This window comes from Aegilops tauschii, chromosome 6 (assembly GCF_002575655.3).
Source record: "Aegilops tauschii subsp. strangulata cultivar AL8/78 chromosome 6, Aet v6.0, whole genome shotgun sequence".
Classification (NCBI taxonomy): domain Eukaryota; kingdom Viridiplantae; phylum Streptophyta; class Magnoliopsida; order Poales; family Poaceae; genus Aegilops; species Aegilops tauschii.
The window spans coordinates 294021654-294045902 of NC_053040.3; the positions used below are offsets into that span (position 1 = coordinate 294021654).

Genomic DNA, 24249 nt, shown 5'->3' on the forward strand with positions numbered 1-24249 from the left:
GCAAAACCGTGAATCTCGCGAAAAGAAAAAAAACAAAAAAATGCGTTTTTTTTTGTTTCCAGGAGGCACGGCCGTCACTCTTGCGAAAGGAAAAAAAGACAACGCGTTTTTTCGCGCAATTTTTTTGTCGAAAAGCTAAGGCAGACCGGTGGAAAACCAGAACGTCGAAAAAACCTGTTTAGAAAGCCGAAAACGCGTGCGGAAAAAAATCCGGAGAGAACACCCAAAGCGCGACACGTGACGAATGGCTGAGAGCGCGGCAAGTGACGTTGATCGTTGTGAGGCTCCCGAAAAAGCGCTTGTTAACTAGTTGCTCTCTTGAGTTATACCACAAGATTAAACTGTGACACCCCGGCTGCGGGCTCTCACAATTTGATCTGTAACCCGGGCTTGGGCCACGTGATGGGCTCGGTGCTGCTTTTGTGCATCATTATATATCACTCAATTTTGGGAGCAACTATGCGAGCAACTAACGAAGGAGCGCTCGTTCGGGAGCCTTCACAAGGGTCACTTAGGCTACGTGTTACGCTTTGGACGCTCCCTTCAAATTTTGTTTTTTATTTTATTTTTCTGCACATGTTTTCCGCTTTTTAAATGGTTTTTTTTGCTTTTCAGTTTTTCACCGGTCTTTCTTAATTTCTGAAAAAATAATTTGAATTTTTTCTACAGAAAAATGTATTTTTTTTCCTTCCGTGAAAGGCGCGGCCTCTTGAAAACGAAAAAATGCATTTTCTTTTTTCCTTCAGCAAGAGGCACGGTTTTGTTTCGTTCGTGCCTCTCGGAAACGAAAAAAATCTTTTTCTCCGTCCATAGGAGGCCCAAATTTGCTTCCGCGAGAGTCATGGTCGTGCTTCTCAAAAATGAAAAGAAAACACATTTTCTTTTTTTCACAAGAGGCACGGTTTTGCTTCGGCGAGAGCATGGACGTGCCTCTCGAAAACGAAAAAAAACGTGTTTCCTTTTTTTCATTCCGTGAGAGGTATGGTTTTGCTTCCACGAGAGGCACGGTCGTGCCTCTCAAAAACGGGAAAAACACGTTTTTTCCCGTCCGTGAGAGGCACGGGTTTACTTCTTGTGAAGGCACAGATTTGCTTCCACGAGAGGCACAGTCGAGCCTCTTTCGAAAAGGAAAAAAAGACATGCTCAGGGTTTAGTTATTTCGTACGATTTTTTTCCTGAAAAAATAGTTCGTCAAAACCTGTCAACATGGGACCTAATTTTCAAGTCGACGCAAGGAATCCAACGGTGAAAATGCTTCAAATGGACACACGGGTTAAGAGATAAATTGTTTTGAATAAACGGATCTGCGAAAAAAAGGAAAACTCACATGTTGTTGCAATCTGAGAAACTGGGAGTGATCTTTGCAAAGAGTGCTTCTTAATTAGTTATTTCGAGCAACTATCTAAGGATTATCCCTTGTGGGGCTCCCCCTCTTGGCATGTGAGCACGTCAAGTGGTGGGCCCAACCGTCGTCAAGTGTCGCGTGCTGGATGCTACCTCTGGATTTTGCTTTATTTTTATTTTTCTGTACGCGTTTCCAAATATTAGATGGGTTTTGTTGGCTTTTGGGTTTTTTGATTGGTTTTCCCAAAAAAGGTAAAAAAAATGTCCCATACTATGCTTCTCGGGAAAAAAACTCATGCTTCTCAAAAAGGTAAAGGAAAATTGAAAAATCGCAACCGTGCTTTTAGGCTCCGGTTTTTTCTTCCGCTTTTTTCATTATTTCTTTTTTTGGTTGCCTGTTTTTTCCAATTTTCATTTTTTGACCGGATTTTGTTTTTGAAGGTTTTTGGTTTTTTCGGTATTCAATTTTTGTGAAAAAATGTTCACCAAAATCTATTAACATGGGATTTAGTTTCAATGGATCAGAGGCCAAACCACTGCATGTTTCTTCCTAGATTAGATGCACAAAGATGTGGTTTTTTATTTTACCCAGGTTCAGATTACTGTTGTGATGTACTCCCTCCGTTCCTAAATATAAGTCTTTGTAGAGCTTCCACTATGAACTACATACGGATGTATATAGATGCATTTTAAGTGTAGATTCATTCATTTTGCTCCGTATGTAGTCCACCTAGTGGAATCTCTACAAAGACTTATATTTAGGAACGGAGGGAGTAATACCCTACTCTTGCTTGTGTTCTCTATGTTCTAATAGATTACAACTCTTGCTTTTTCTCTTTCCTTGTCCTCCAAGTGATGAGTGCTAGTTTTCTCTATGGTCAGGTCAGGATGCCTCTTCTTGAAAAGGTTGAGCGAGGAAGCATATGGAAATCCGTAGCTTAATCCTGCCTAAAGGAAACTCAGAAAATGCTGAATAAGTTGGCTAATTTTCCTTGCTACTGTTTTAGCCTGTATGTGATTTGTTGCAATAGCTCATATCTCTCTTGATGCATTAACTTACAATCGTACTGCATGTTTTTAATTGTATATGGATGAACAGTGTTGTTATTGGTGTGTTCATTGGGGTTTACAATCTACAAGTCCAACTCAGCCAAGACTGGACCTCGCTCCTGCACTAGTGCACTGCATTTCTCTTGAGTGCGCAATACAAGCAGAGACCCACGAACGATTGGTCCAAAGTCCGAACTATGCCCTGAAACTGAAAGCAACCTAGTACAAGACACTGATTCGCCCAAGATTCCCCGCCCAAACAAAGGGTAAACAGCGAACAACGGTGCATACGTAGCTAGGTGCGCCAAGACCAATGCATACGAGAAGGCGAGAGGTCCTTAAACTAGTCGAGTACCGGACCCTGCAAGAAGAATATCCAGCTCCGCCACATACACCTAGCTGTTACCAACGATGGTAACTAGGGTCAGACTGCCTATAAATGGGGCTCCATGTGAGTACTCGCAAAGTTCGTCCCCGTATGATTGCAGGGAACTACTAACTGAAGATGGAGAAAGCGGTGCTCTGCCTACTCTTGATCTTGGTGGCCTCACTTGGCTGCAAGGGTGATCCAGATATTGTCACAGGTTTGATCTCTCAGAAGCGTCAATCACGAGAGGTTTTCTCTCTCTCTCAAGTACTAATTAACACTATCCTTCATTTTTGAAATTGCAGAAGGTGACTACGTCAGGATCAAACGTACGCCTTCTAGCTTGTATACATGCATATATACTTGGACAGAGCTCCCTAACTAATAAAGGATTAATAATAGTCAATGAATTAATCCAGCCTAACACATTTCCAGGTAGCTTGCTGGCGATCCTGATAGTGTTCCCCGTCATGATGCTGGCCCTCGCCCTCGCCATCGTCAAGTACCTGACGCCCAGGGGAAGATCAGACGATGATACCATTGGCTCGTCCGATGACGAGATGAAGGTGCACGGCGGGGAGGTGATCAACCGGTGGTCGGGGCTGTACAGGTTCACCAAGGCCGAGATCGAGCGGGCGCTGGACTACGCCAACAGCCGGATCTACCTGGGCTCCGGCAGCGCGGGGCAGGTGTACCAGGGGGTGCTGCCCAGCGGCCAGCTCGTGGCCATCAAGCACATCCACCGGACGGCCATGTCCGGCTCCTTCACCAGGGAGGCGGACGGGCTGTCCAAGGTCAGGCACCCCAACCTCGTCTGCCTCTTCGGCTACTGCGACGACGGCAGCGACCAGTACCTCGTCTACGAGTACTGCGCCAATGGCAACCTTGCCCAGAATCTGCTTAGTAAGAAGGATCCATCATGTTTACTTAAGCTCTGTAGCTAGCTAGAGTGTTGAATTATTATAAGATTTGCTCTTGATTGGTAGGAAGTGACTCTGTGCTCTCATGGCCAACAAGGGTGAAGATCCTCAGGGACTGTGCATCTGTCCTCAGGTTTCTTCACACACACTCGGATGGATGCATTGTACATAGAGACATTAAGGTGAGCATATCCTTGCATTTTTGATCCCTCGACATAAGCATCCGCTCCTTTCCGGAGGGGAAAGGGCGCGCAAAATTTGCAAAGCCATCTTATCTTTTGTGTGCTGAATTCATTTTTACAGCTTACCAACATCTTGCTGACAGAGGACATGGAGCCTAAGTTGTCTGATTTTGGGCTGGCAAAAATGCTGCAAATGGAGGAGACCAAGGTTTTTACAGATGTGAGGGGAACCATCGGTTACATGGACCCTGAGTACATAACGCACTCCAAGCTTACTTGCGCAAGTGATATCTACAGCTTTGGTGTGGTTGTGCTGCAGCTTCTGTCAGGAAGAAAGGTCATAGAGCTTGACATTGTTGCGCGCGATTCGCTCACCAAGAAGGTAAGTTCAGGCATATCTTTTCAGCATCATATCCCTGTTACACTGAGAAGGAACTCGGCAAGTCAATTTCAGAAGTTATTCTCACCATTGGTTGTTCTTATTATCTTGACTTACAGTCAAGGAACTGAAGTTTTTGATGCACCTAATTTGATCTCCGTTCTTGTCTCAAGGCCAAAGATGTTGTAACTGGGAAAAAACCACTGGACGAATTCATAGACTCGCGCGTTCGAGATGAAGTTAATATCGAAGATTTTGTATTGATATTAAAGATTGGAGTCCTCTGTGTGGCACACTCTAGCGTAGGGCGTCCAACAATAAAAGATGTGTACGAGGAGATGGACAAAGCATGGAGAAATACAAACACAAAGGTTTGAATCATTGACACCATTCTTGCATCACACACACTACATTATGCTACCTTTGTTAGCGCAACCAAATTTCTCACCTTTGACCAAATTTCAATAAAAAATATTTAGGTTGGTTAGATAAAAATGTTGCAACTATATTTGTCACTAAAAGTAGTTCTTCAATATGATCTGTTATAATATTTTACTTGCATATTCATAAAAAAACGCTCAAAGTTGCATACTGAAGGTCATGTAAAGTAATAATGTCATGTATTTTGATCCGAGGGAGTATTTTCTGAACTCACTGTCCATTGTTTCTAAAAATACTACTGTTATACTTTCGCAGGCTACTAGGTCAAGGAAGGAGATAAATTCGTCAAATACAGTGCAGTATGCAAAAGTGATAGATGTGTAGTTCACATTTTGTCCAAACAAAGAAGAACAATAGTGTGGAATATGCAAGAGCACACTTTTCACATGAACTGTAGAAGATGCTTAATATGCCAAAGCTACGCAAAAGGAGTATTGCACTTCGAACTGTGATATTCCCTCTAGGTTTCCTACGTACTTAGTTGTATATGCACAGTACAAAGAGCATGAAACGGCAACTTCCGAGTAGAAGTTCAGTTATGTAATTCACCACTTGGCGAAACCTAACACAGGCACACAGCATGATAGGGTGGTTTCTGTCAAACTGTCCTAAAGTGTACCTTCCAGGCCCAATACAAAAGATTGCGTTTCTGTTCATGTTCAGAATGCTACTCTGCAAACACAATGGAAATACCATCGACAGAAGCACATAAAGGGCCGCAGATTAACTGAGCTCGTGTGAACAGTAAAACTGAAACGATTGAAAATAAATCAAAAAATTCTGAATTTTCTTTGTGTCAAACTTTGACAAATGTTTTCAATGTTTGCCAAGTTTCGTCATAGAATACATTCATGGTAGTTGTGGCAAAAAAACAAAATTGATGCTAAAAAAATGTTTCCAGAAGCATTTTGGAGCATCAGTTTTTTTGCCATGACTTCCACGAATTTCTTCATGATGAAACTTTGCAAGAATTGAATTTGTCAAAATTTATCACAAAAATAATTCAGAATTTTGCAAAATTTTAATTATTTTTGGATTTTATTGTTCATCTGAACTCATATGAGCTCGAGCTGAGAAACACTTTCACACATAAAGAGGCATCAATGCTCTATTGTCCCGTGAATTTGTTATACGGGAATGTACAATCCTACATATATGCTAAATTAGGGTATATGTGTAATAGTTGTTACTGTTAAAAATATATTGCTCACCTTTCTTCATTAGTTTGAATATTTAGAGTAATTGGCTTGCGAATGTATTCAATATGGTATCAGAACCAAGAGGTCTTGAATTTAAGACCCTCTCAACGCAGTATTAAAAAAGAAAAAAATTGCAGCCTACATCAATTCCATGTCTAAGAACTAAATAAGTATAGACGTGAGGGGAGTCTTGGAATATATTGCCACCTCTCTTCATCAGTTCAGACTTTTGGATAGTTGGCTGAAACATGATACTAGTACACGAGCGGACTATTAAGCCCCCATAATTGCACACGATGGGAATCACTGTGTGCAATGTCAACATTGCAGACGGTACAAATATAAAACCGTTTGTCCAAAAAATAAATGCGTGCAATCAGAGGGCCATCACACATGACCGAGGAAAGAAAACTGTATGCGACATGGCAACATAGGACCCATGGTTTCAGAGAGACAATTGTCTGTGATGACTATAGCCCTTAGTTTCACTCTTGTGGCAACACCACTCCTCTTCTTCATTCTAGCAGAATACTCAATTGATCAAACCATGCATAGATTTCATTCGGTCACACTTTGACTTTACATTCATACGATCAAACTACAGTATGTAAACAAAAAAACTAATTAATTGCGGCGGCCGCTGCCGCGTGTTGCACGAGTGCATGCGTTGTCACGTGCACGGGCGCGAGCACTAGTGCGGGTGTTGGCACTGACATGTGCACGCCAGCAAGGACCTCGTGGATTCCCACGGCTTTAAGTTAGGCGATGATGTGCAGCGCCCAACCCATCAAAGCTACAGGGCTGGGAGCTGGCACGGGGCAAGGACAGCCGCGGCGACTTGGGCCTGCCAAAATTCTCCCAGAGCTCCTTATGTTCATGCAGCTCCTCTGGCTCGTTGTCTTCCTCAGCAAAGTGGAAGACTAGGGGCGGCTCATCCTGCTGCGCCATGGCTTGCCCGCAGTTGTCTGGTTGATTGGGCGAGGCGGGCAAGAGAGGAATCGAAAGAGGATTGTAGCGAATGCGAGGACTACAGCGGCCTATTAAACAATGGCTCGGGCGCCCTCCCGGACTCGCTTGCTTATGGTTGCCTGCTCCATGGCTCCCACCCGTCTCCAGAGATCGTCGTGGCGCCGTCCCCATGTCTCTTCAAGCTCGATGTTCACCTCCCGATTCACCGGGTAAGTTATGATTATCTTCGGAGGAGCGTTGTTTTTTTCTTAACCCATTGGTTGAACTGAGTGTAAATTAATGCATTTTGTTAGAAATAGGAGATGTCTAAATATATATTTATCGAGGAATCAAAAGTCATTCTGTGTATGAAGATCATCTTGCATGTACTACCTCCATTCTAAATACTCCCTCTGTAAACTAATATAAGAGCGTTTAGCGCTCTTATAATAGTTTGCAGAGGGAGTACAATATAAACTAGCCTACTAAAACGTCTTGTATTTTGAAATGGAGGTAGTAACTTGTTTATTAACCTCCTGCAAAAAAAATTGTTTATTAACCAATGAAAACAAAAGGTATGGTGTAGTCAGTAATGCCTAACAATTTATGCTTTTGTCTTATCTTGCCCGCCCATTCGTTGAAGCTCCGCCACTGGTCTGGAGTAGCTTTCATCTCGTCAACCCAACTCCAAGTGCTGCATACACCACAAAAATTACATGGCCCGCCGCCCACACGCATAATCCTATTTCACTTGCAAAACTTTCGAGTGCATGTTTCAAATCGAATGCGGCTACCGTTGGATTCTCTCTTGCGCCACTTGTGAACGTGAGGCTGATACCCGGACACGCCGTAGCCGCCAAACCGACGGGCTCAAACTCAGCCGCTCACGTCCACCCGTGCGCCGCCGAATGCCGAACACAAAACCCCACCCACCCCACGCACGCACCGCGCCGGCGTCGGCGTCGGCATCCGCATGAAGAGCTCGGCGGACAACGTGGACATCGAGCTGGTCAAGGCGGTGGCGCAGGCGTGGTACGCGCACTCGGGCAACCCGCGGCCGTCCCGCGCGCCGGCGGACGACGACGATGGCGCCGGTCTGGGCGCGCGCCGCGTGGGCGCCCCGCGCTACAGGCCGTCGCGGTTCAAGCTGGAGGCCGCGGCGGCGGCGGCGGCGGCGGCCAAGCCGCCGAACAGCAGGCCGTGGGACTTCACGCAGTCGCTGTGGGACACCTACGAGCTGGTGACCGTGGCGCAGAAGATCGAGTCCAGCCTCGCCATCGTGGACGAGGCCACGGCCAGGCCACCAAGGCGTGCCTTCACCAACGAAGACGCCACGCGCGGCGGAGGAGGGAAGCGGGCGAGGGAGAGCAGGCGTAGCCTCAGGAGCCTGTTCCGCCGGTCCTCGTCCAGGAGGTTCGAGGATTCAAGCAGCTAGCTAGCTAGCTAGTGTTCTCCTCTCTACCTTCCTGTTTCTCTCTCTAGTCCTTCCTTGCCTGAAAAACTTGGCAGCGTCTATGCAACTTAGTACAGAGCTATCTGTATTGTCAACCACAGCTACTGTACTTCCATGCATTTAGGTAGAGAAAACACAGTCAGATAGAAATACATATATAGCGAACAAAGCATATAATCCAGAATCACATCGCCAATCAGAGTTCAAGGACGATAACAGTGAGTGATGTGTCTGCGGTCCATCAATCCAGTCAGGAACAACGACAAACAAAAGAAAATGAAGTCCAGAATCCAGGTAACTTGGGTGATCGCACCCTACGTCCTAATAACACCACAGCAATGGCATAACAAATGTCTTGCCGGTAAATGAAAGGAAATTTGGTACGAGGTGCCGACACCTCATTTGCATTGCAAACCTCAGGTTCTCACTTCTCCAGTAGCGGAGAGCCGATTGCAGCGACGGGAGGAGCATCTGATGCAAGTGTGATGTGGCCCGTCGATTCGGCCTGCCCGGCGCCGGCAGGAGATCCAGCATTGCCGTCCATGTTGGCAGCATCAGTTGCTGGGACGCCCACCGCAGTTGCAGCATAGGCGACAAGATAGAAGTGCATGGCATTCTGATCATCACCTGCTGGGTAGCCAGTATAGTAGGGGAGGCCATTCTGATCATAACCTGCAGGGTAGCCAGGATAGATTGTATAGTAGGGGATGGCATTCTGATCATAACTGGCAACTGGGTAGCCAGCATGTCCACTAGCTTGCACATCTTGATAGCCCGCCATGGGATTAGTGTATGCGTAAGGCATGCCATAAGCTTGAGTTGTTTGAGCAGGGAGATTGTTAAATGCACTTCCATATGCAACTTGAGCTTGTGCCGTCCCAGATTGACCTGCTGCTACTTGCACCAGTCCTGCAGCAGTTTGTTTCAAGAATTAGGTACACACTCATAATAACAAGAATCATGCTGCTGAGAATAACAGATGAAAAGGGGAACTGCTCACAAGAGGCGCTCACTGAATCAATTGCCAATATTAACAATAGGCATTTCTACTAATTCATTTTTACTCATCATACATACTTCCTCAGAATTTCCCCAAGGAACTGCATTTCTTGCTAAAAGTTGGTCTATGGAATGCCATGACTACATGAGCAATAGCAGTACCTAAACATCCCATTAGGGCACAATAACAATGGCACAGCACTATGTGTGACATGTGTCAAAAAAGGGACTGACATGGTGCATTCATCGGCATCTACCTCCAGAATATTAGGGGGGTTGTAAAAGTAAAAGTATGCTGACCATGTCCAAAGAAGAGAAGTATGTACCAGGACTTGTCGTTTATTAATTTAGCAAGGCCCAATGGTTTCCCTGTTGAGTTTTTATCAAGATTTGTGGGAGGTTATGAAACAAGACTTGAAAAAGCTTTTTGACAAATTTCACAAAGTAGAGTTGGATGTTGAAAGGCTTAATCAAGGAATCATTGCATTGATTCCTGTTATGTGACTACATCTACTCCTTTCTTGTCACACAGCACATGCGCTATCTGTAATGCACGTGACCCTATAAAGCATGAGCTCACCAAACATATCGGTGCAGATGCTTCCTTTGTGCACTCCCATGTGCAGGATCGGATGATTGCTCTTCAGTATGTGCCTTCCGAGTTATAGTTGCTGGATTTCTTCACAAAGGCCCAGACTAGAGCACATCAGGGCTTTTACCTCTCCAAACTCAGTGTTGTTGATTCACCATGAGTTTGAGAGGGGAGGGGGAGGGGTGTTGTATGAGGGGTTTTCAGCATATTGTACCATGTATGTACATGTATATATAATGGCCTATGACCTCATGGAGATACAGGCTGCTATTTCTCTAACAATCCAAACCTTAAACTGAGCAGGGAAAAATACCTTGTGCTCTCATGTCAGCATTTTGCATCTCCGCACGTAACTTCTCAACCTGTTCGGTCATGGCTATGAGGCTCATTTCCATTGTTTTCATCTGCTCAGCTTGCTTGGTATTTATGTCCCGATTATGCTCAAATTCAGATCTTTTGCAGAAATAAAACAGATATCAAGTTAGCAACAACCCCATATGCTACAAATAAAGTTGGTATGGGAAGCAACGAAGTGAGGGAGTGTGAGATCACAAACCGTATGTACCGATACTCTTTCTGCAACTCCTCTAGCTCAGCACGCAGTTCAGGAAAGCTTTGGTTGACTTCAGACCTTTTGTCTGCTTTAACTTGTTCAGTCAGCTTCTGTAATTTAATAGTTAATTCCTGGTTTTCAGCACGGAGTTTCTCAACCTCAAGATGCACTTTGTTAGGTACCCGATCTAGTTTCTCTCACAATTCGAGTACAGCCACAGGAGGGCAGTGATTCACTCTCTGGATACAACTTGCCGAAAGAAAAAGGAAGAAGAAAGTAAGTGTCGTGCCGTTGCCGCTGCCGTGATCCAAGCCCGGATGCCCCTCCTCCGATATTCTGCGCTTAAGTAGTGCTGTCCCAGTCCGGGCCCACGAACCAGCGGTTGGTGTGGCGAATCCTTGTTGGCCTGGCGATGACGCGTCCTTCGCCTTGATTCGTCCACTTGTCTGCCAGCGTGGCCCGATCAGCTGCCGTGGCAGTGCCTTTGCCTTTCGCTGCTATGGCAGCTGTTTCGCTGCCCGTCTCACCCTCTGCATGTTGGATGGTGACATCCCCTCCTCCTTGACTTGCGGCTTGCCCCCAAGCCGGCAGATGAGGAAACGAGACTGTAAGGCAATGGCATCCTCCCAAGTAGCGTCCACCTCCTCGGAGTTTGACCAACGTACCAGGACCTGCTCTCGGCACCCTGAAGGTGTTTGGCGCCATCTTGTTTGCAAGATCTCTACCGGAATGAGATCAGCCTTAGGCGGTACCGGCAGAGTCGAAGAAGCTGTTGTACCTGGAGACAGAGCTTGTTGTAGCTGAGAGACATGAAAAACGGGGTGAACTTGCGAGCCTGGTGGTAGTGCGAGCTCATAAGCGACCGGGTTGATGGCTCGCAATACTTGGAATGGTCCAAAGTATTTAAAGGACAGCTTGTGGTTGGCTTTGTGGTGGACTGAAGACTGTACATACGGCTGGAGCTTGATGTAAACCTCGTCACCAGGTTGAAATGATTGGTCAGTGTGTTTCTTATCTACTTGCATCTTCATGATGTGGCTGTTAGGAATAAGCAACTTGTATTCCCATGAGGCCATAGGCCGATATATATACATGTACAGGTGTGGAACATATGCAGGAAACCCCTTATACAACGGGATAAATACAAAGGGGTACATGACCTATATTATAACTCTAACACCCCCCCTCAAACTCATGGTGGAGGAACAACACTGAGTTTGGAGAGATAAAAGCCATGTTGTGCTCTAGTCTGGGCCTTCGTCAGGAAATCCGCCAACTGTAACTCGGAAGGCACATACTGAAGAGCAATAACCTAATCCTGCACAGCAGCGCGCACATAGAAAGCATCAACACCAATATGCTTGGTGAGCTCATGCTTCACAGGATCGCGCGCAATGCTAATAGCACCTGTACTGTCAGATAAGAGCAGAGTCGGTGTAGTGACAGAAACACCAAAATCCTGAAGTAACCACCGTAACCAAGTCACCTCTGCCGTCAAAAGAGCCATGGCTCGCAACTCAGCCTCAGCACTCGAACGGGAAACTGCAATCTGTTTCTTCGTCTTCCAGGCAATGAGAGAACCGCCAAGAAAAACACAGTAAGCAGAAAGTGAACGGCGATCAGAAGGATCACTAGCCCACGTAGCATCCGCATAGGCCTGAAGCTGTAAAGAACTGGAGCTAGGAAAGAATAGACGGTGAGAGATCGTGCCCCGAAGATATCGGAGAACACGAAGGAGATGACTGTAGTGAACCGATGTGGGAGCAGAGACAAACTGACTCAGAATATGAACCGGATAAGAGATGTCCGGACGAGTGACAGCTAGATAGACGAGACTGCCAACGAGATGACGATAACGCGTCGGGTCAGGGAGAGGATCACCATCAGTAGCACGGAGGTGAACATTGAGCTCCATAGGAGTCTCAACAATGCGCTCGTCAGAAAGAGCAGCACGAGCAAGAAGATCCTGGATATACTTTTCCTGGGATATAAAAAAGCCATCAGAGGTAGAAGAGACTTCAATCCCAAGAAAGTAGCGAAGAGGTCCAAGATCAGACATAAGAAACTGCTCACTAAGACGGGCCTTTACAAAGGCAATATACTCGGGGTCATCCCCAGTGATGACCATATCATCAACATAGAGAAGAAGAAGAGTCCGGCCACGAGGAGAAAGGTGAATAAACAATGCTGGATCATGAGCACTTGCTGAAAAACCAGCAGTAGTGACCACAGAAGCAAAACGCTCAAACCAGGCGCGAGGGGCTTGCTTAAGGCCATAGAGAGAGCGACGAAGACGACACACCATGCCATCAGGAACAGAATACCCAGGTGGTGGCTGCATGTACACCTCCTCACGCAGCTCACCATTAAGAAAGGCATTCTTAACATCAAGCTGAGATATAGACCAGTGGCGTGCAGAGGCAACAGCAAGAAGTGTACGAATAGTGGTCATATGGGCCACAGGAGCAAAAGTCTCGTTATAATCACGACCATGCTCCTGCTGAAAACCACGAGCCACGAGACGAGCTTTGTGACGCTCAAGAGAACCATCGGAGCGAGTCTTAACCTTGTAGACCCACTTACAAGTGATGGGACGGACTCCGGGAGGAAGAGAAACAAGATCCCAGGTACCAGTGCGTTCAAGAGCAGCAATCTCCTCTGCCATCGCAAACTGCCATTCAGGATGAACAACAGCCTGACGGTAAGAAGTCGGCTCAAGAACAGCAGCACCAGCGGTGGGAAATCCAAAGCGATCAATAGGCGGACGAGGACGAGAACGCAAGCCATAAGTAGGCTGAGAGGAAGAGGACGACTCATCCAAGGAAGCATCCACAGGTCGTGTACGACGAGTGTAATGCTGAGGAAAAGATGGAACAAGAGAAGGAGGAATCGCCAAGGTAGAATCGGGGGGTGGCGACGAAGAAGTCACCGGAGATGAAGGTGTAGAATCCGGTGACATGCTAGGTGAGGAGACCGGGGAAGATGGTGGCGGCGAATCGACGAGGGGTGGAGAAGCAGAGGGAGTGGAACGAATAGGCACAGGCGCGACGGGGTGATAGGTGAGTCAGGAAAAGTGAGGAAAGAGATATCCTCCACTGAAAAAAACGAGGAAGATGGGCGTGGGTAGAAAGGACGAGACTCATCAAAAGTCACGTCTCGAGAGATACGCATCCGACGACCGATAGGATCCCAACAACGATAGCCCTTATGCTCATCACTGTAGCCTAAGAAGACACACTCAACAGACTGAGCGGTCAGTTTGGTGCGTTCGCGAGGGGCAAGAAGAACATAGCAAACACAACCAAACAAGCGAAGCATCGAATAATCGGGAGAACGATCAAAAAGACGCTCAAAAGGAACACCACCCTGCAAAGCAGCGGACGGCTGAAGGTTGATGAGATAGGCGGAAGTGGAGATAGCCTCGGCCCAAAAATGAGGCGGAAGAGAGGCGGCGATCATCATAGCACGAGCCGTCTCAAGAAGGTGACGATGCTTGCGCTCAGACACGCCATTCTGAGCATGAGCACCAAGACAAGAGAACTGGGCAAGAGTACCCTGCTCAGCAAGGGCACCACGCAACATCTTAGAGATATACTCACCAGCGGAGTCAGCACGAAAAACACGAATGGGTGAAGAGAACTGAGTATGAACCATGGCAGCAAAACGCTTATAAATAGACAACACCTCACTACGTGAAGTCATGAAATAAAGCCATGTGTAACGAGAAAAATCATCGATGAAAATAATATAGTATTTATGACCACCTTTCGAAGCGAAAGGAGCCGGACCCCATACATCAGAATGGACTAAATCAAAAGGACGCTTAGACACTGACTCACTATGTGAATATGGTAACTGAATCTGCTTGCCAAGACGACAACCCTGACACTCTAAAGAGACATCTCCTGAGACAGACCCCAGAAGACCTCGACGAACTAAAGACGATAACCGAGAACCACACAGATGACCAAGTCGATGATGCCACTGCTTGAAGGAACCAGTAACAGAGGCGACAGCAGCGGAGGGACTGGCGATGGTGGTGGCAGCGGAAGGAACATGAAGCCAGTCCAACTCCCAAAGACCCTGAGAATCACGGCGGCGAGGGCCAGCCCCAACCAGAGTGTGCGTGCGACGATCCTGAACAGAACAAGAGTCAACGTCAAGGATGACACGACAACCAGAATCAGTAAGTTGACCGGCAGAAAACAGATTCATGGTAAGTCGAGGAACATGAGCAACATCAGGAACAGAATAAGAAGGAGTGGAAAGATGGCCTCTACTAGCAACAGAAAGTGGAGTACCATCAGCAGTGAAGACATGAACAGGAGAATCCAGCGATCGAAGAGAGGACAAAGCGGAAGAATGAGAAGACATATGAAAAGAAGCTCCAGAGTCCAGAACCCATGGGGATGTACCTGACTGTGTAGAGGGCGGGTGCTCAGTGCGGGAAGCATCAGTCACAGAACCAGCAGTACCCGTCGAGGAAGAACCTGAAGCCGCGAGCAGACGCTTAAGTCTCAGAATATCCTGCTCAGTCAAAGCAATGGCTGAAGCTGGCGAGGGAGATGACGAAGTCCCTGAGGAGGATGATCGCGCCTTGCGCAGGTGTTTCCGCTTTGTGTAGCATTGGGACTCAATATGACCATCATTGTTGCAGTAGTCACAATGTGAACGGGGGCGACCTGAGCCTCCAGAAGGAGTGGGCAAGAGCGGCGGAGCACTCGAGCGAGAATGGGGCGGTGCAGCAGGTGGAGTGGAAGAAGCCCGAGTAGCGAGCACAGAGGGAACCTCCAGCAAACCAGCACCACGTAGGCGAGTCTCCTCAGCACGAATCTCTGAAAGCGCCTCCATGAGAGAAATACGGCCACGAGCAAACAACTGAGCACGCCGGGGCTCAAACTCCTTACGGAGCCGAGACAGGAACTCGTAGACGCGATGAAACTCCAAATTGGCCTGGACAGCCTGGCAGCAGGGGCAAGTATGACAACCAGCACTGCGGAGAGAATCAAGCTGGCGCCAGATAGCAGAACTCTGTGCATAAAAGTCATCAACAGTAGAGTCACCCTGCTGAAGAGCATGCTCCTGACGAACCACAGAAAGGTATAAGGCATCACCAGAGGGCTCATAGCACTGACGAAGACAGGTCCACATCTGGAAGACAGTAGGAAGACCCAGAAACTCAGAAGCAAACTGAGGCAGAACACTAGCAGTGAGAACAGCTGCAGCACGAGCATCATCATCAAGCCACTGGGTGTAAACAGACAAAGCACCATGATACGTCTGAAGAGCCTCCTCATAAGCCAAAACCCTCTCATCACAGGCACGATCAGCAGCCTCATCAGCAATCTTAGCCGCATCCTTGGCGGCCTGATTAGCATCCGCAGGAAGAACCAGTGGAGTCGGCGGAGTAGGGGCCACCGGAGGAACCGGACGTGGCGGACAGCAGACCTCGCCAGAAAGAACACCCCAGAGACGGATGCCACGCATGTGAATGCGCATGAAGCCAGCGAACTCGGTGTAGTTAGTACCATCGAAGATCACCGGACAGCGAGGGACAGCAACATAGCCCGATGCAGCAGACATTTTTTTTTACGCGAGGGAAAGCGGAGACGAGAAGGAGTCGCACGGCGGTTCCACGAACGGCGGCCGCGGGAAGTGGAGCTGGGGCTCACGGGTAGCAGCAACGGCGCCTGAGAGCAGGAGGCGCGGCTGCGCGACCGCGAGCCTGGCGGGAGGGGCGGACGGCGGGAGCGGCGCCTGGCGGACGGCGGGAGCGGCGCCTGGCTGGAGGGGCGCCTGGCGGGAGGGGAGGAAGAGACGCAGCAGCGACGCCGAGGCGAAGAGAAAACACGGCGGCGGCGGGATGGGATCGTAGCACGAGTTGCGCGTGCGAAAAAAGAGACCTAAAGCTCTAATACCATGTTAGGAATAAGCAACTTGTATTCCCATGAGGCCATAGGCCGATATATATACATGTACAGGTGTGGAACATATGCAGGAAACCCCTTATACAACGGGATAAATACAAAGGGGTACATGACCTATATTATAACTCTAACAGTGGCGAGCTCGATGTAGGTGCTGCTTAAGGACTTGCTGCATGGTTCTTTCCACCAGCCATTCCAAGAGCAGGATCTTACAAGCAGATGCAACCTCAATGCCCAAGTGCCTCGGCTCATGGCTACACAGAGCATGGAATGGTGACATGTCTAGGGCAGAGTGGTAACTCGAATTATACCAGAACTCAGCCAGCGGCAGAAACTGACTCCAGTAATTTGGACAGGCATGGATGAAGCAGCGAAGATAGATCTCCAAGCATTTATTGACACATTCTGTCTGGCCGTCCGTCTGCTGATGATACGATGTGCTCATGTTCAACTCTGTCCCAATGATTTTGAACAATTCCTGCCAGAATCTGCTGATAAACGTCGGGTCTCGATCCGAGATAATTGCCCTAGGGAGACCGTGCAGCTTGTAAACATTGTCCAAATAAGCTCGAGCGACCTTAGCTGCTGTGAAAGGATGAATCAGTGGCAGAAAATGAGCATACCGTGTGAACTTGTCCACAACGACAAGGATACGGTTGGCCCTGTTGGATTGCGGGAGGCCATCAATGAAGTCCATAGTAACAACCTCCCAAACTCCTTCCGGAAATGGAATTGGTTCTAACAGACCAGGGTATTTGACTCGCTCCCGCTTGACTTGCTGACAGACAGCACAAGTGCGCACATACTGGCGAATAGTGTCCTTCATTTTGGGCCAGGCAAAAAGGCGGCGGATGCGATGATAGGTGACCGGAAATCCGGAGTGCCCACCCATGGTGCTATCATGGAAGGCGCGCAGAATACGCTGCTGTAGTGCTGGCGACCCACCGAGCCATAATCTGTGGCGTTAGTACAGCAAGCCGTCTGAGACAGAAAACCTCTATTTTGCATCGGGTCGCTTGGGAAATTCGGTGAGTTGTTTCTTAGCTTGGTCATTCTCTGCATAGCTGGCACGGATGTCCTCCACCCAAGTAGGTTGGCACACTGACATGGCCATGGCTTGGTTTGAAGTGTGTAAGCGGCCGAAGAGCGCGTCAGCGGTGCTGTTGGCAGTGTCTTGGCGATAACTGATTTTGTATCGCAGACCCAGCAACTTAGTGAAAGCTTTCTGTTGCCACACTGTGGACAGCCGTTAATCATCGAGATGGATGAGACTGCGTTGATCCGTGAGAATCAGGAACTCGTCATGATGGAGATAGGGGCGCCATTGCTCTACGGTCATCAGTATAGCCAGACACTCTTTCTCGTAAGTGGAGAGACCCCTATGCTTTGGCCCCAAATGGGATGCCCCCCTTGTTGTAGCACAGCGCCCACTCCATAGTCACAAGCATCGGTGTCAATCACAAATTGTTTGAAGAAATCCGGCAGTTGCAAGACAGGTGCTGAAATGAGACCTTGCTGTAATAGAGTGAAAGCTTCCGGCGTGTCCTCCGTCCAAACAAAAGGTTGGTGTTTCTTCAGCAGATTGAACAGTGGCCTCGCCGAAGTGCTTGACAAATTTCCGGTAATATCCCGCAAGACCCAAGAAGCTGCGCACTTCTTTGGCAGATGTTGGCACCGACCAGTTTCTAATGGAATCAATTTTACTTCGATCAGTCGACACCCCATCAGCATTGATCACATGCCCTAAATAAGCAATTTGCTGTTGACCAAAAGAGCATTTGGACTGTTTCACTTGCCAGCCATCTTTGCGTAGGAGCTGTAACACTTGCTTGAGGTGAGATACATGATCCAACAGTGTCTTGCTGAAGACCAAAATGTCATCGAAAAGGACCAGCACACAAACACGCAGCAATGGATGCAATGTGGTTGTCATGGCTCCATTAAAAGTGGCCGATCCGCCTGCTAGTCCAAAGGACATAACTAGGAATACCCAATGGCCTGAATGTGTGGTGAATGTTGTCTTATTTTTTTCACCTTCAACCATACAGATCTGATGGTACCCTGCACGCAAATCCAGCTTGGAAAACCAACGGGCACCCACCAATTCATCTAAAAGATCATCGATGATCGGCACTAGGTATTTGCTGACGATAGTCATAGCATTCAGGTGCCTGTAGTCCACGCAGATGCGCCAGGTACCGTTTTTCTTCTTCACTAGCAGGGCAAGAGAGGAAAAGGGGCTGGTGCTCTTCTGAATAATGCCAGCATCCAATAGTTACTTCACTTGTCTTTCAATTTCAGTCTTCAGTTCAAGTTTGTGGAGATATGGACGCAAATTGACTGGTTGAACATCTTCCATCAGTGGTATACGGTGGTCACAAGCACGCCGAGGTGGTAGGGTGTGTGGTTCCTCAAATACATCTGTGTACTGCTCGAGAACTCTGAGAATTTAAGTGGGTATGGTGTTGTCGACAATCCCTTGATCTGCTACAGTATTGAGGTGACAACATAAGCCACGGCCGTTGCTTGCAGGAATGCAGAAGTTCCTGGGGTGATATAGTGGCACATTGTTGCAGATCTTGAGTGACGGCCTGTAATTCAACAACACCAGTACCTATTGTGACTGATAGGTGACGTGCTTCCCAATCAATGTACATGAGGCTATGTTTCTTGAGCCAGTCCATACCTAGTATTGCATCATACACTCCCAGAGATATGACTTTGAAATCGGTGATGAATTCTTGACCCTGACACATCCATTGGCACTGTGGAATGTAACTATTACACAACAACAGAGCACCATCAGCTACTTTGACCTAGAAGGGACTGGTTAATGGTGAGACACCCTTCAGTTGCTCAGCTAGACGTTGGTCCACAAAGGATGATGTACTCCCAGAATCTACCAGCAAAAGAACCTCTCGGCCTTGAACCCAGGCATGCAACTGCATAACACCAGGACCTTCTGAACCTGCCACTGCGTGCACGGATATAAAACAGAGGTTGTCGTCTTCAGGTTCAGTTAACTGACCTGTCGATCACCAAGTACATCTGCATCTGTACTGAACAGGGCAAGCAGTTCCTCAACCACATGCATCTGAACTCTAGGGGGACAAGTATGTTCTTTACCCCATTGCTCACCGCACTTAAAACAGAGACCTCGAGCTCTGCGGAATGTTCTGAGAGCTGCAATTTTGCTGTTATCAGGCGCTGCTCTGGTTGAGTCAGTGCCTCTCCTATCTTCAGCTGTCAGAGTAGGAGCAGTGGGTCGAGGGAATGCCACTGGCGCTGGCGTTGTACTGGTCGATGCGAAGCGCGACGCTGGTGGTCGAGGAACGGTGGCACGTAGGACGGCCTCGCCATCTGCCACTTCTTCTTGCAACAGGGCCAAGGAGCAGGCTGTGTCTAAGTCAGGCGGTCGCTAGATGAGAACCAATGCTCGAATGTCAGCATGCAGTCCCTCGATGAACCGCGTCAGGAAAAAATAAGGATGGGTCAGTTCAGAGTATGAGATCATATGGTTCATCAGAGTTTCAAATCGCTCAATAAAATCTGCGACAGAATTGGTCTGACGGATAGCATAGAACTGGCGAATTAATAGCTGATGTTTATCTCGACCAAATCTGGTGCACAACAAGGCTGTGAATGACTCCCAGTTGAGCCCCGCAATTTTACGCTGCACTGACTGCAACCAAATCACGGCTGGTCCTGAGAAATTCAGGATCGCCATTGGAGCCCGGTAGGATTCGTGCACCGTGAACATCTGGAAGTATTGTTCTGAGAGCGTTTTCCAGAGCTGTGGGTTCTCGCCGGCGAAGACGGGAAACGTCATCGGCGGCGGAGTTTGGCCCAGAGCAGAAAGAACTTGAGATGACAGTGGCGACGAGATCGGGGAAGGAATCAGGGTCATACCCGTGACCGGGGAAGTCGACGGTGACTCGGGGGTCACCGACAAGGATCCCCCAGGATGCAGTGGCACGCCGTGGCCTGATTGCCCTTGGATCTCGCGCGCGACCATGGTAGGGGTCGCAAGCGGCGGCGATCCGATGGATGGTGCAGTTGAAGACGATGCGGCTTGGAGAGCCGCAACCGAGAGCTCCAATTGCGCGAACCGCGCCTCCAACTCCGGCTTCCAGGTGACAAGAGAGTCGATCCGTGCCGTTTGCGTCGCCAAGGCCTGGAGGATGGCATTGTTGTCGCCGTCTTGCTTGTTGGCGCGGGCGGTGGCCTCGTCGCTCATCTTGTCGAGGTAAGCTTTGAGCGCGGGATCCATGGTGGCGATGAGGTGATCACGCGCTTGCTTCTAGCGGCGGGTTTCTAGGACGGCGATCTGGGCGGTGGCAGCGGGGAAGGGTGGTAGGTGGCTAGCTGATACCACGATGTTAGGTACCCATTCTAGTTTCTCCCGCAATTCGATTACAGCCACAGGAGGGCAGTGATTCACTCTCTGGATACAACTTGCCAAAAGAAAAAGGAAGAAGAAAGTAAGTGTCGTGCCGTTGCCGTTGCCATTACCGTGATCCAAGCCCGGATGCCCCTCCTCCGGGCCCACGAACCTGCGGTTGGTGTGGCGAATCCTTGTTGGCCTGGCGATGACGCGTCCTTCGCCTTGATTCATCCACTTGTCTGCCAGCATGGCCCGATCGGCTGCCATGGCAGTGCCTTTGCCTTTCGCTGCCATGGCAGCTGTTTCACTGCCTCTCGCCCTCTGCATGTTGGACGCTGACACACTTGCAGCAGTTCCTTCTTCACTGTATTATCAGCAAGCCTTTCAACCTCCATTTCTCGGACCATTAGCTCGCTCTTTTGCATATCAAATGCAGCTTCAAGGCTGGCTTCAGGTCTCTGCCTTTTTTTAAAAGCTGCTGATACACATGAATGGTGATTAAGAGCAGCTACCACACCATGTTTCTATCAAAAACAAAGACTGCATAAACACAATAGGTATCCACCCCAGCACAAAAAAATTCCAACTCTCTCTGAAGAAAACATGTTTTCCAGATAGAATTCCCCATATCAGCTCAAAGAAATAGATTCAAAATATTGATATGACTAGCAGGCTAGCACCTAATCAAGGGCAGAGTTCACACAGACACACTATTCTTTCCAAAGAACATGCCTGATTTTCCATACAAGGACAATATGAATAAAACGATAAAGTTGCTCCAAGCACAACTATGGATGCACCATTTTTTTTTCGTACGACGAGAATTTTTGCATTTAGTGTCAACAAGAATATGCGAAGGAAGAAAAAAGTACCTGATGACGCCATGGCAAAGCGGACAATGCTAAAGGCGGAAAGACTGAGGGATTTCACCAGACAGCAATGAGGCACCTGGAACTGGGCTTGAGGGATCTGTCACCAGACAAGTGCCAAGGTTGCATGAGTGAATCTCAGGGAGTTTTTTGTTTTTGCCAAGTTCTTGCAGTTTCTTCGCTTGATTTCAAACTGGATCTAAGGGATCTGACCTGAGGTGTGGGAATTGGAGGAAGGAAGACCGGGGAACAAGTGGCAAGGTTTAGATGTTTGGCCGTCTGATGGCTTTATTGTTCTATTCAAAATTTGCGCAACCGGTTTCCTTGATCTTGGGTTGGAACCGGAATTCAAGTGATAAGTAGGTAAAGATGATAGACTTTAAAATTTTCATAAAGGAGTACAAGCATAGTAAGTTTGCTTTCTAATTTAGAAATTTGGTGAACAGATTCGACTTGAGAAAAATTATAATAGAGTAAAATCCTAGTGTGTTTGCTTCCTAATTTAGAAATTGCGTAAATCAATTCTAATCCCTGCCTTCAAAGCCAAAGGAATATATTGTGTTCTCGTCAGGACCATTTGAATAGAATTATGCGATATTTTGGATATAAACCCTCATCTAGGAATCTATGTAACTCTGATAGGGCATGTCCTAACTTTCCATACAAGCATAAAGCTTGTGTAACTATGCATGAAATCCATATCGAAAGATAATAATAATGGAATATTATTTTACATACTAATGTATACCATTCTTCTTATATTGTTGCAAAAAATCAAGCATTTCCTTTCAGTTAAAGTTTAAAAAATACTTAAACATTCTTGACTCCTCGGATTTTTTAGACATGTAAGCGAGGCCAAAATGAATGCCATTACCCCATATAGTCTTCTAAGAGAATTAGTACTCTCTAGAATTGCACAGAAGTTTGCCATACAAAAATGCAAGTAACAAGAACTTAATTTGGAAATTTGGGGGAACAGTTTTCATTTTCCCATGTCAACAGTCGTGGACCCTCAGCTAGATATGCAAAAAGGAACATTCCTATGCATCAGCTGCATGGCGACTAATTAGAGAGAAAACTTAGATGGCAAAAAATGGCATTCAAAGCAATATTTTTAATAACGGTGAATAAGGCTAACACTGATAGAATGAAATCGTAGAGCTTGTATCTATTGTGCACAAACAAAAAGACTTACAATATTGGTCAGTTAATACATATTTGAATGGACAGAAAGGACAGGCCCATAAACAATAACGAGTTGTGCCAAGCAAAGAACTTGCTCCTTAGGCCCCATAATTTGTACTGCTAATAAGCAATTTATAGTATTTATTTATTTTGACGCGTCAACGGGGGGCTTACGCCGGCCTGAACTTATATTGCCAAAATCAAAGTTATTACAGAGAGTAGAGTTACAGGGGGAGCGATTTATAATATCTCTGCCTAGAAATTATTCGCTTTCCATAGAAGTTGCTACAAGACCACGAACGAAGTACCAAAGGCTATTCCTTTACCAAACTTGGCTGCAGGTTCTTGAGCGTTGATGATCGACTCACCTACACCTATTGATCGTCTAGTTGTGTGTTGTGATTGTAAAACGTGATTATTTGGGAGTTAACATGATATTTTGTTACTAAACTTGGCAATACAGTTGGACCGTATAAACAATGCTTGTGGAATGGCTAGAAACGGAAACAGCATGTCATGTCAATTCAGCAATTATCAATGCCGAAGTAGCACGAGGCGTGAGACATGTGTACTGTACCGTGGATCACCAGCTCGCCTTGCAGACGCGCCCCTTTTCTCGAGCAAGCACCGTGATCCATGGGCTCGCTCGGTACAACAGCTCACCGGTAGTAGCGGACAACAAGCACTTGGCAGATTGTCGTACGGTTGCGGCATTTTGTCGAACAGCTTGAAGGCGTCGGACGTGCTGTGGTAGCGTGCCCTCGCCAGGCAGGCATGGGTTGGATGTCAGCGACGGCGAGCGGGTCTGGAGAGGGGCGGCAACCACGTAAATCGGAGGAGGAGGGCGGGGGGGGGGGGGGGGGGGGGGGGCCTCGCGCCGGAGCGGGCTGCTGAGGAAATTGAGCTGGACTGGATGCCCAGCCCACCACATTCGATATTTTTCATACGTGGGGCCTCCTTTGCAGTTGATGGGCACGAGACAAGAGCCGGCGCCGGGAAGCAAAATCACAAAGGAAAAATGGACCGCAGCTTCCACGCACGCAAATGAATTATGCTCCGGGTGACTCCACATTTGCCGTCCTTTTCTTTTTCTACGGGTTCCATATTCTGGGGCAGCCTGCCGACGAGTGTTTGTTTTTAACACACTATAGATGAAATACACCTCGACAAGGGTTAGGACGCTGGTCGATAATGAATACTCTCTCCGTCCGGAAATTTTTGTCATCAAAATGGATAAAAGAGATGTATCTAGACACATTTTAGTTTTAGATACATCTCTTTTTATTCATTTTGATGACAAGTATTTTCGGACAGAGTTGGTACTTATTCACTCTGGCCAGCTATATATATGTCTATGTCGGCCGCTTCTATTGCACTAACAACAAGGGTCTCTCTCCGCAAAAAAAAAAGGGGTCTCATGGTGGCGGAGACTAGTGAGAACTGAGAAGGAGCCACCG

The 24249-nt window shown here is 47.5% G+C and overlaps 3 protein-coding genes across 9 annotated transcripts; 2 read left to right on the forward strand and 1 right to left on the reverse strand.

Moving 5' to 3' along the window:
- Positions 1 to 413: 413 nt before the first annotated feature.
- LOC109745347 (probable serine/threonine-protein kinase PBL28) lies at positions 414 to 5902 on the forward strand. The gene is made up of 7 exons (XM_073501477.1): positions 414 to 2978; positions 3067 to 3090; positions 3197 to 3664; positions 3748 to 3863; positions 3985 to 4245; positions 4416 to 4613; positions 4939 to 5902. The coding sequence occupies exons 1-7, from the start codon at positions 2900 to 2902 to the stop codon at positions 5005 to 5007; spliced, it is 1215 nt and encodes a 404-aa protein (XP_073357578.1). The 5' UTR covers positions 414 to 2899; the 3' UTR covers positions 5008 to 5902.
- Positions 5903 to 6370: 468 nt separating this feature from the next.
- LOC109745350 (uncharacterized) lies at positions 6371 to 8365 on the forward strand. The gene has a single exon (XM_020304467.4). It carries the CDS (start codon positions 7804 to 7806, stop codon positions 8263 to 8265), a length of 462 nt encoding a protein of 153 aa, XP_020160056.1. The 5' UTR covers positions 6371 to 7803; the 3' UTR covers positions 8266 to 8365.
- Positions 8366 to 8425: 60 nt separating this feature from the next.
- Positions 8426 to 23716, reverse strand: LOC109745349 (uncharacterized). Of its 7 annotated transcripts, none has more exons than XR_012187791.1 (4): positions 14843 to 20257; positions 10431 to 14564; positions 10188 to 10327; positions 8426 to 9192 (listed from the first exon to the last, which is right to left on the reverse strand). XR_012187791.1 is itself a non-coding variant. In XM_020304466.4 (4 exons), the coding sequence occupies exons 3-4, from the start codon at positions 20622 to 20624 to the stop codon at positions 8708 to 8710; spliced, it is 846 nt and encodes a 281-aa protein (XP_020160055.1). In that variant the 5' UTR covers positions 20625 to 21213; positions 21611 to 21707; positions 23370 to 23716; the 3' UTR covers positions 8426 to 8707. The 7 variants fall into 6 exon arrangements, 5 of the variants coding, with proteins under 5 accessions (XP_020160055.1, XP_040248445.1, XP_040248443.1 ...); XM_020304466.4 differs by lacking the exons at positions 10188 to 10327; positions 10431 to 14564; positions 14843 to 20257 and adding exons at positions 20264 to 21213; positions 21611 to 21707; positions 23370 to 23716; XM_040392511.3 differs by lacking the exons at positions 10188 to 10327; positions 10431 to 14564; positions 14843 to 20257 and adding exons at positions 20264 to 21216; positions 21611 to 21707; positions 23370 to 23568.
- Positions 23717 to 24249: the final 533 nt, after the last annotated feature.

Bases quoted from the DNA above. Each gene is read 5' to 3' on its own strand.
- LOC109745347 (XM_073501477.1), top strand. From the start codon at position 2,900: ATGGAGAAAGCGGTGCTCTGCCTACTCTTGATCTTGGTGGCCTCACTT. The intron at 3,091-3,196 runs GTACGCCTTCTA...ACACATTTCCAG, and splicing joins TGACTACGTCAGGATCAAAC to GTAGCTTGCTGGCGATCCTG. The intron at 3,864-3,984 runs GTGAGCATATCC...TCATTTTTACAG, and splicing joins TTGTACATAGAGACATTAAG to CTTACCAACATCTTGCTGAC.
- LOC109745350 (XM_020304467.4), top strand. From the start codon at position 7,804: ATGAAGAGCTCGGCGGACAACGTGGACATCGAGCTGGTCAAGGCGGTG.
- LOC109745349 (XM_020304466.4), bottom strand. From the start codon at position 20,624: ATGGATCCCGCGCTCAAAGCTTACCTCGACAAGATGAGCGACGAGGCC. The intron at 9,193-20,263 runs GTATGACCCTGA...AAACTGCTGCAG, and splicing joins GTCGACTTCCCCGGTCACGG to GACTGGTGCAAGTAGCAGCA.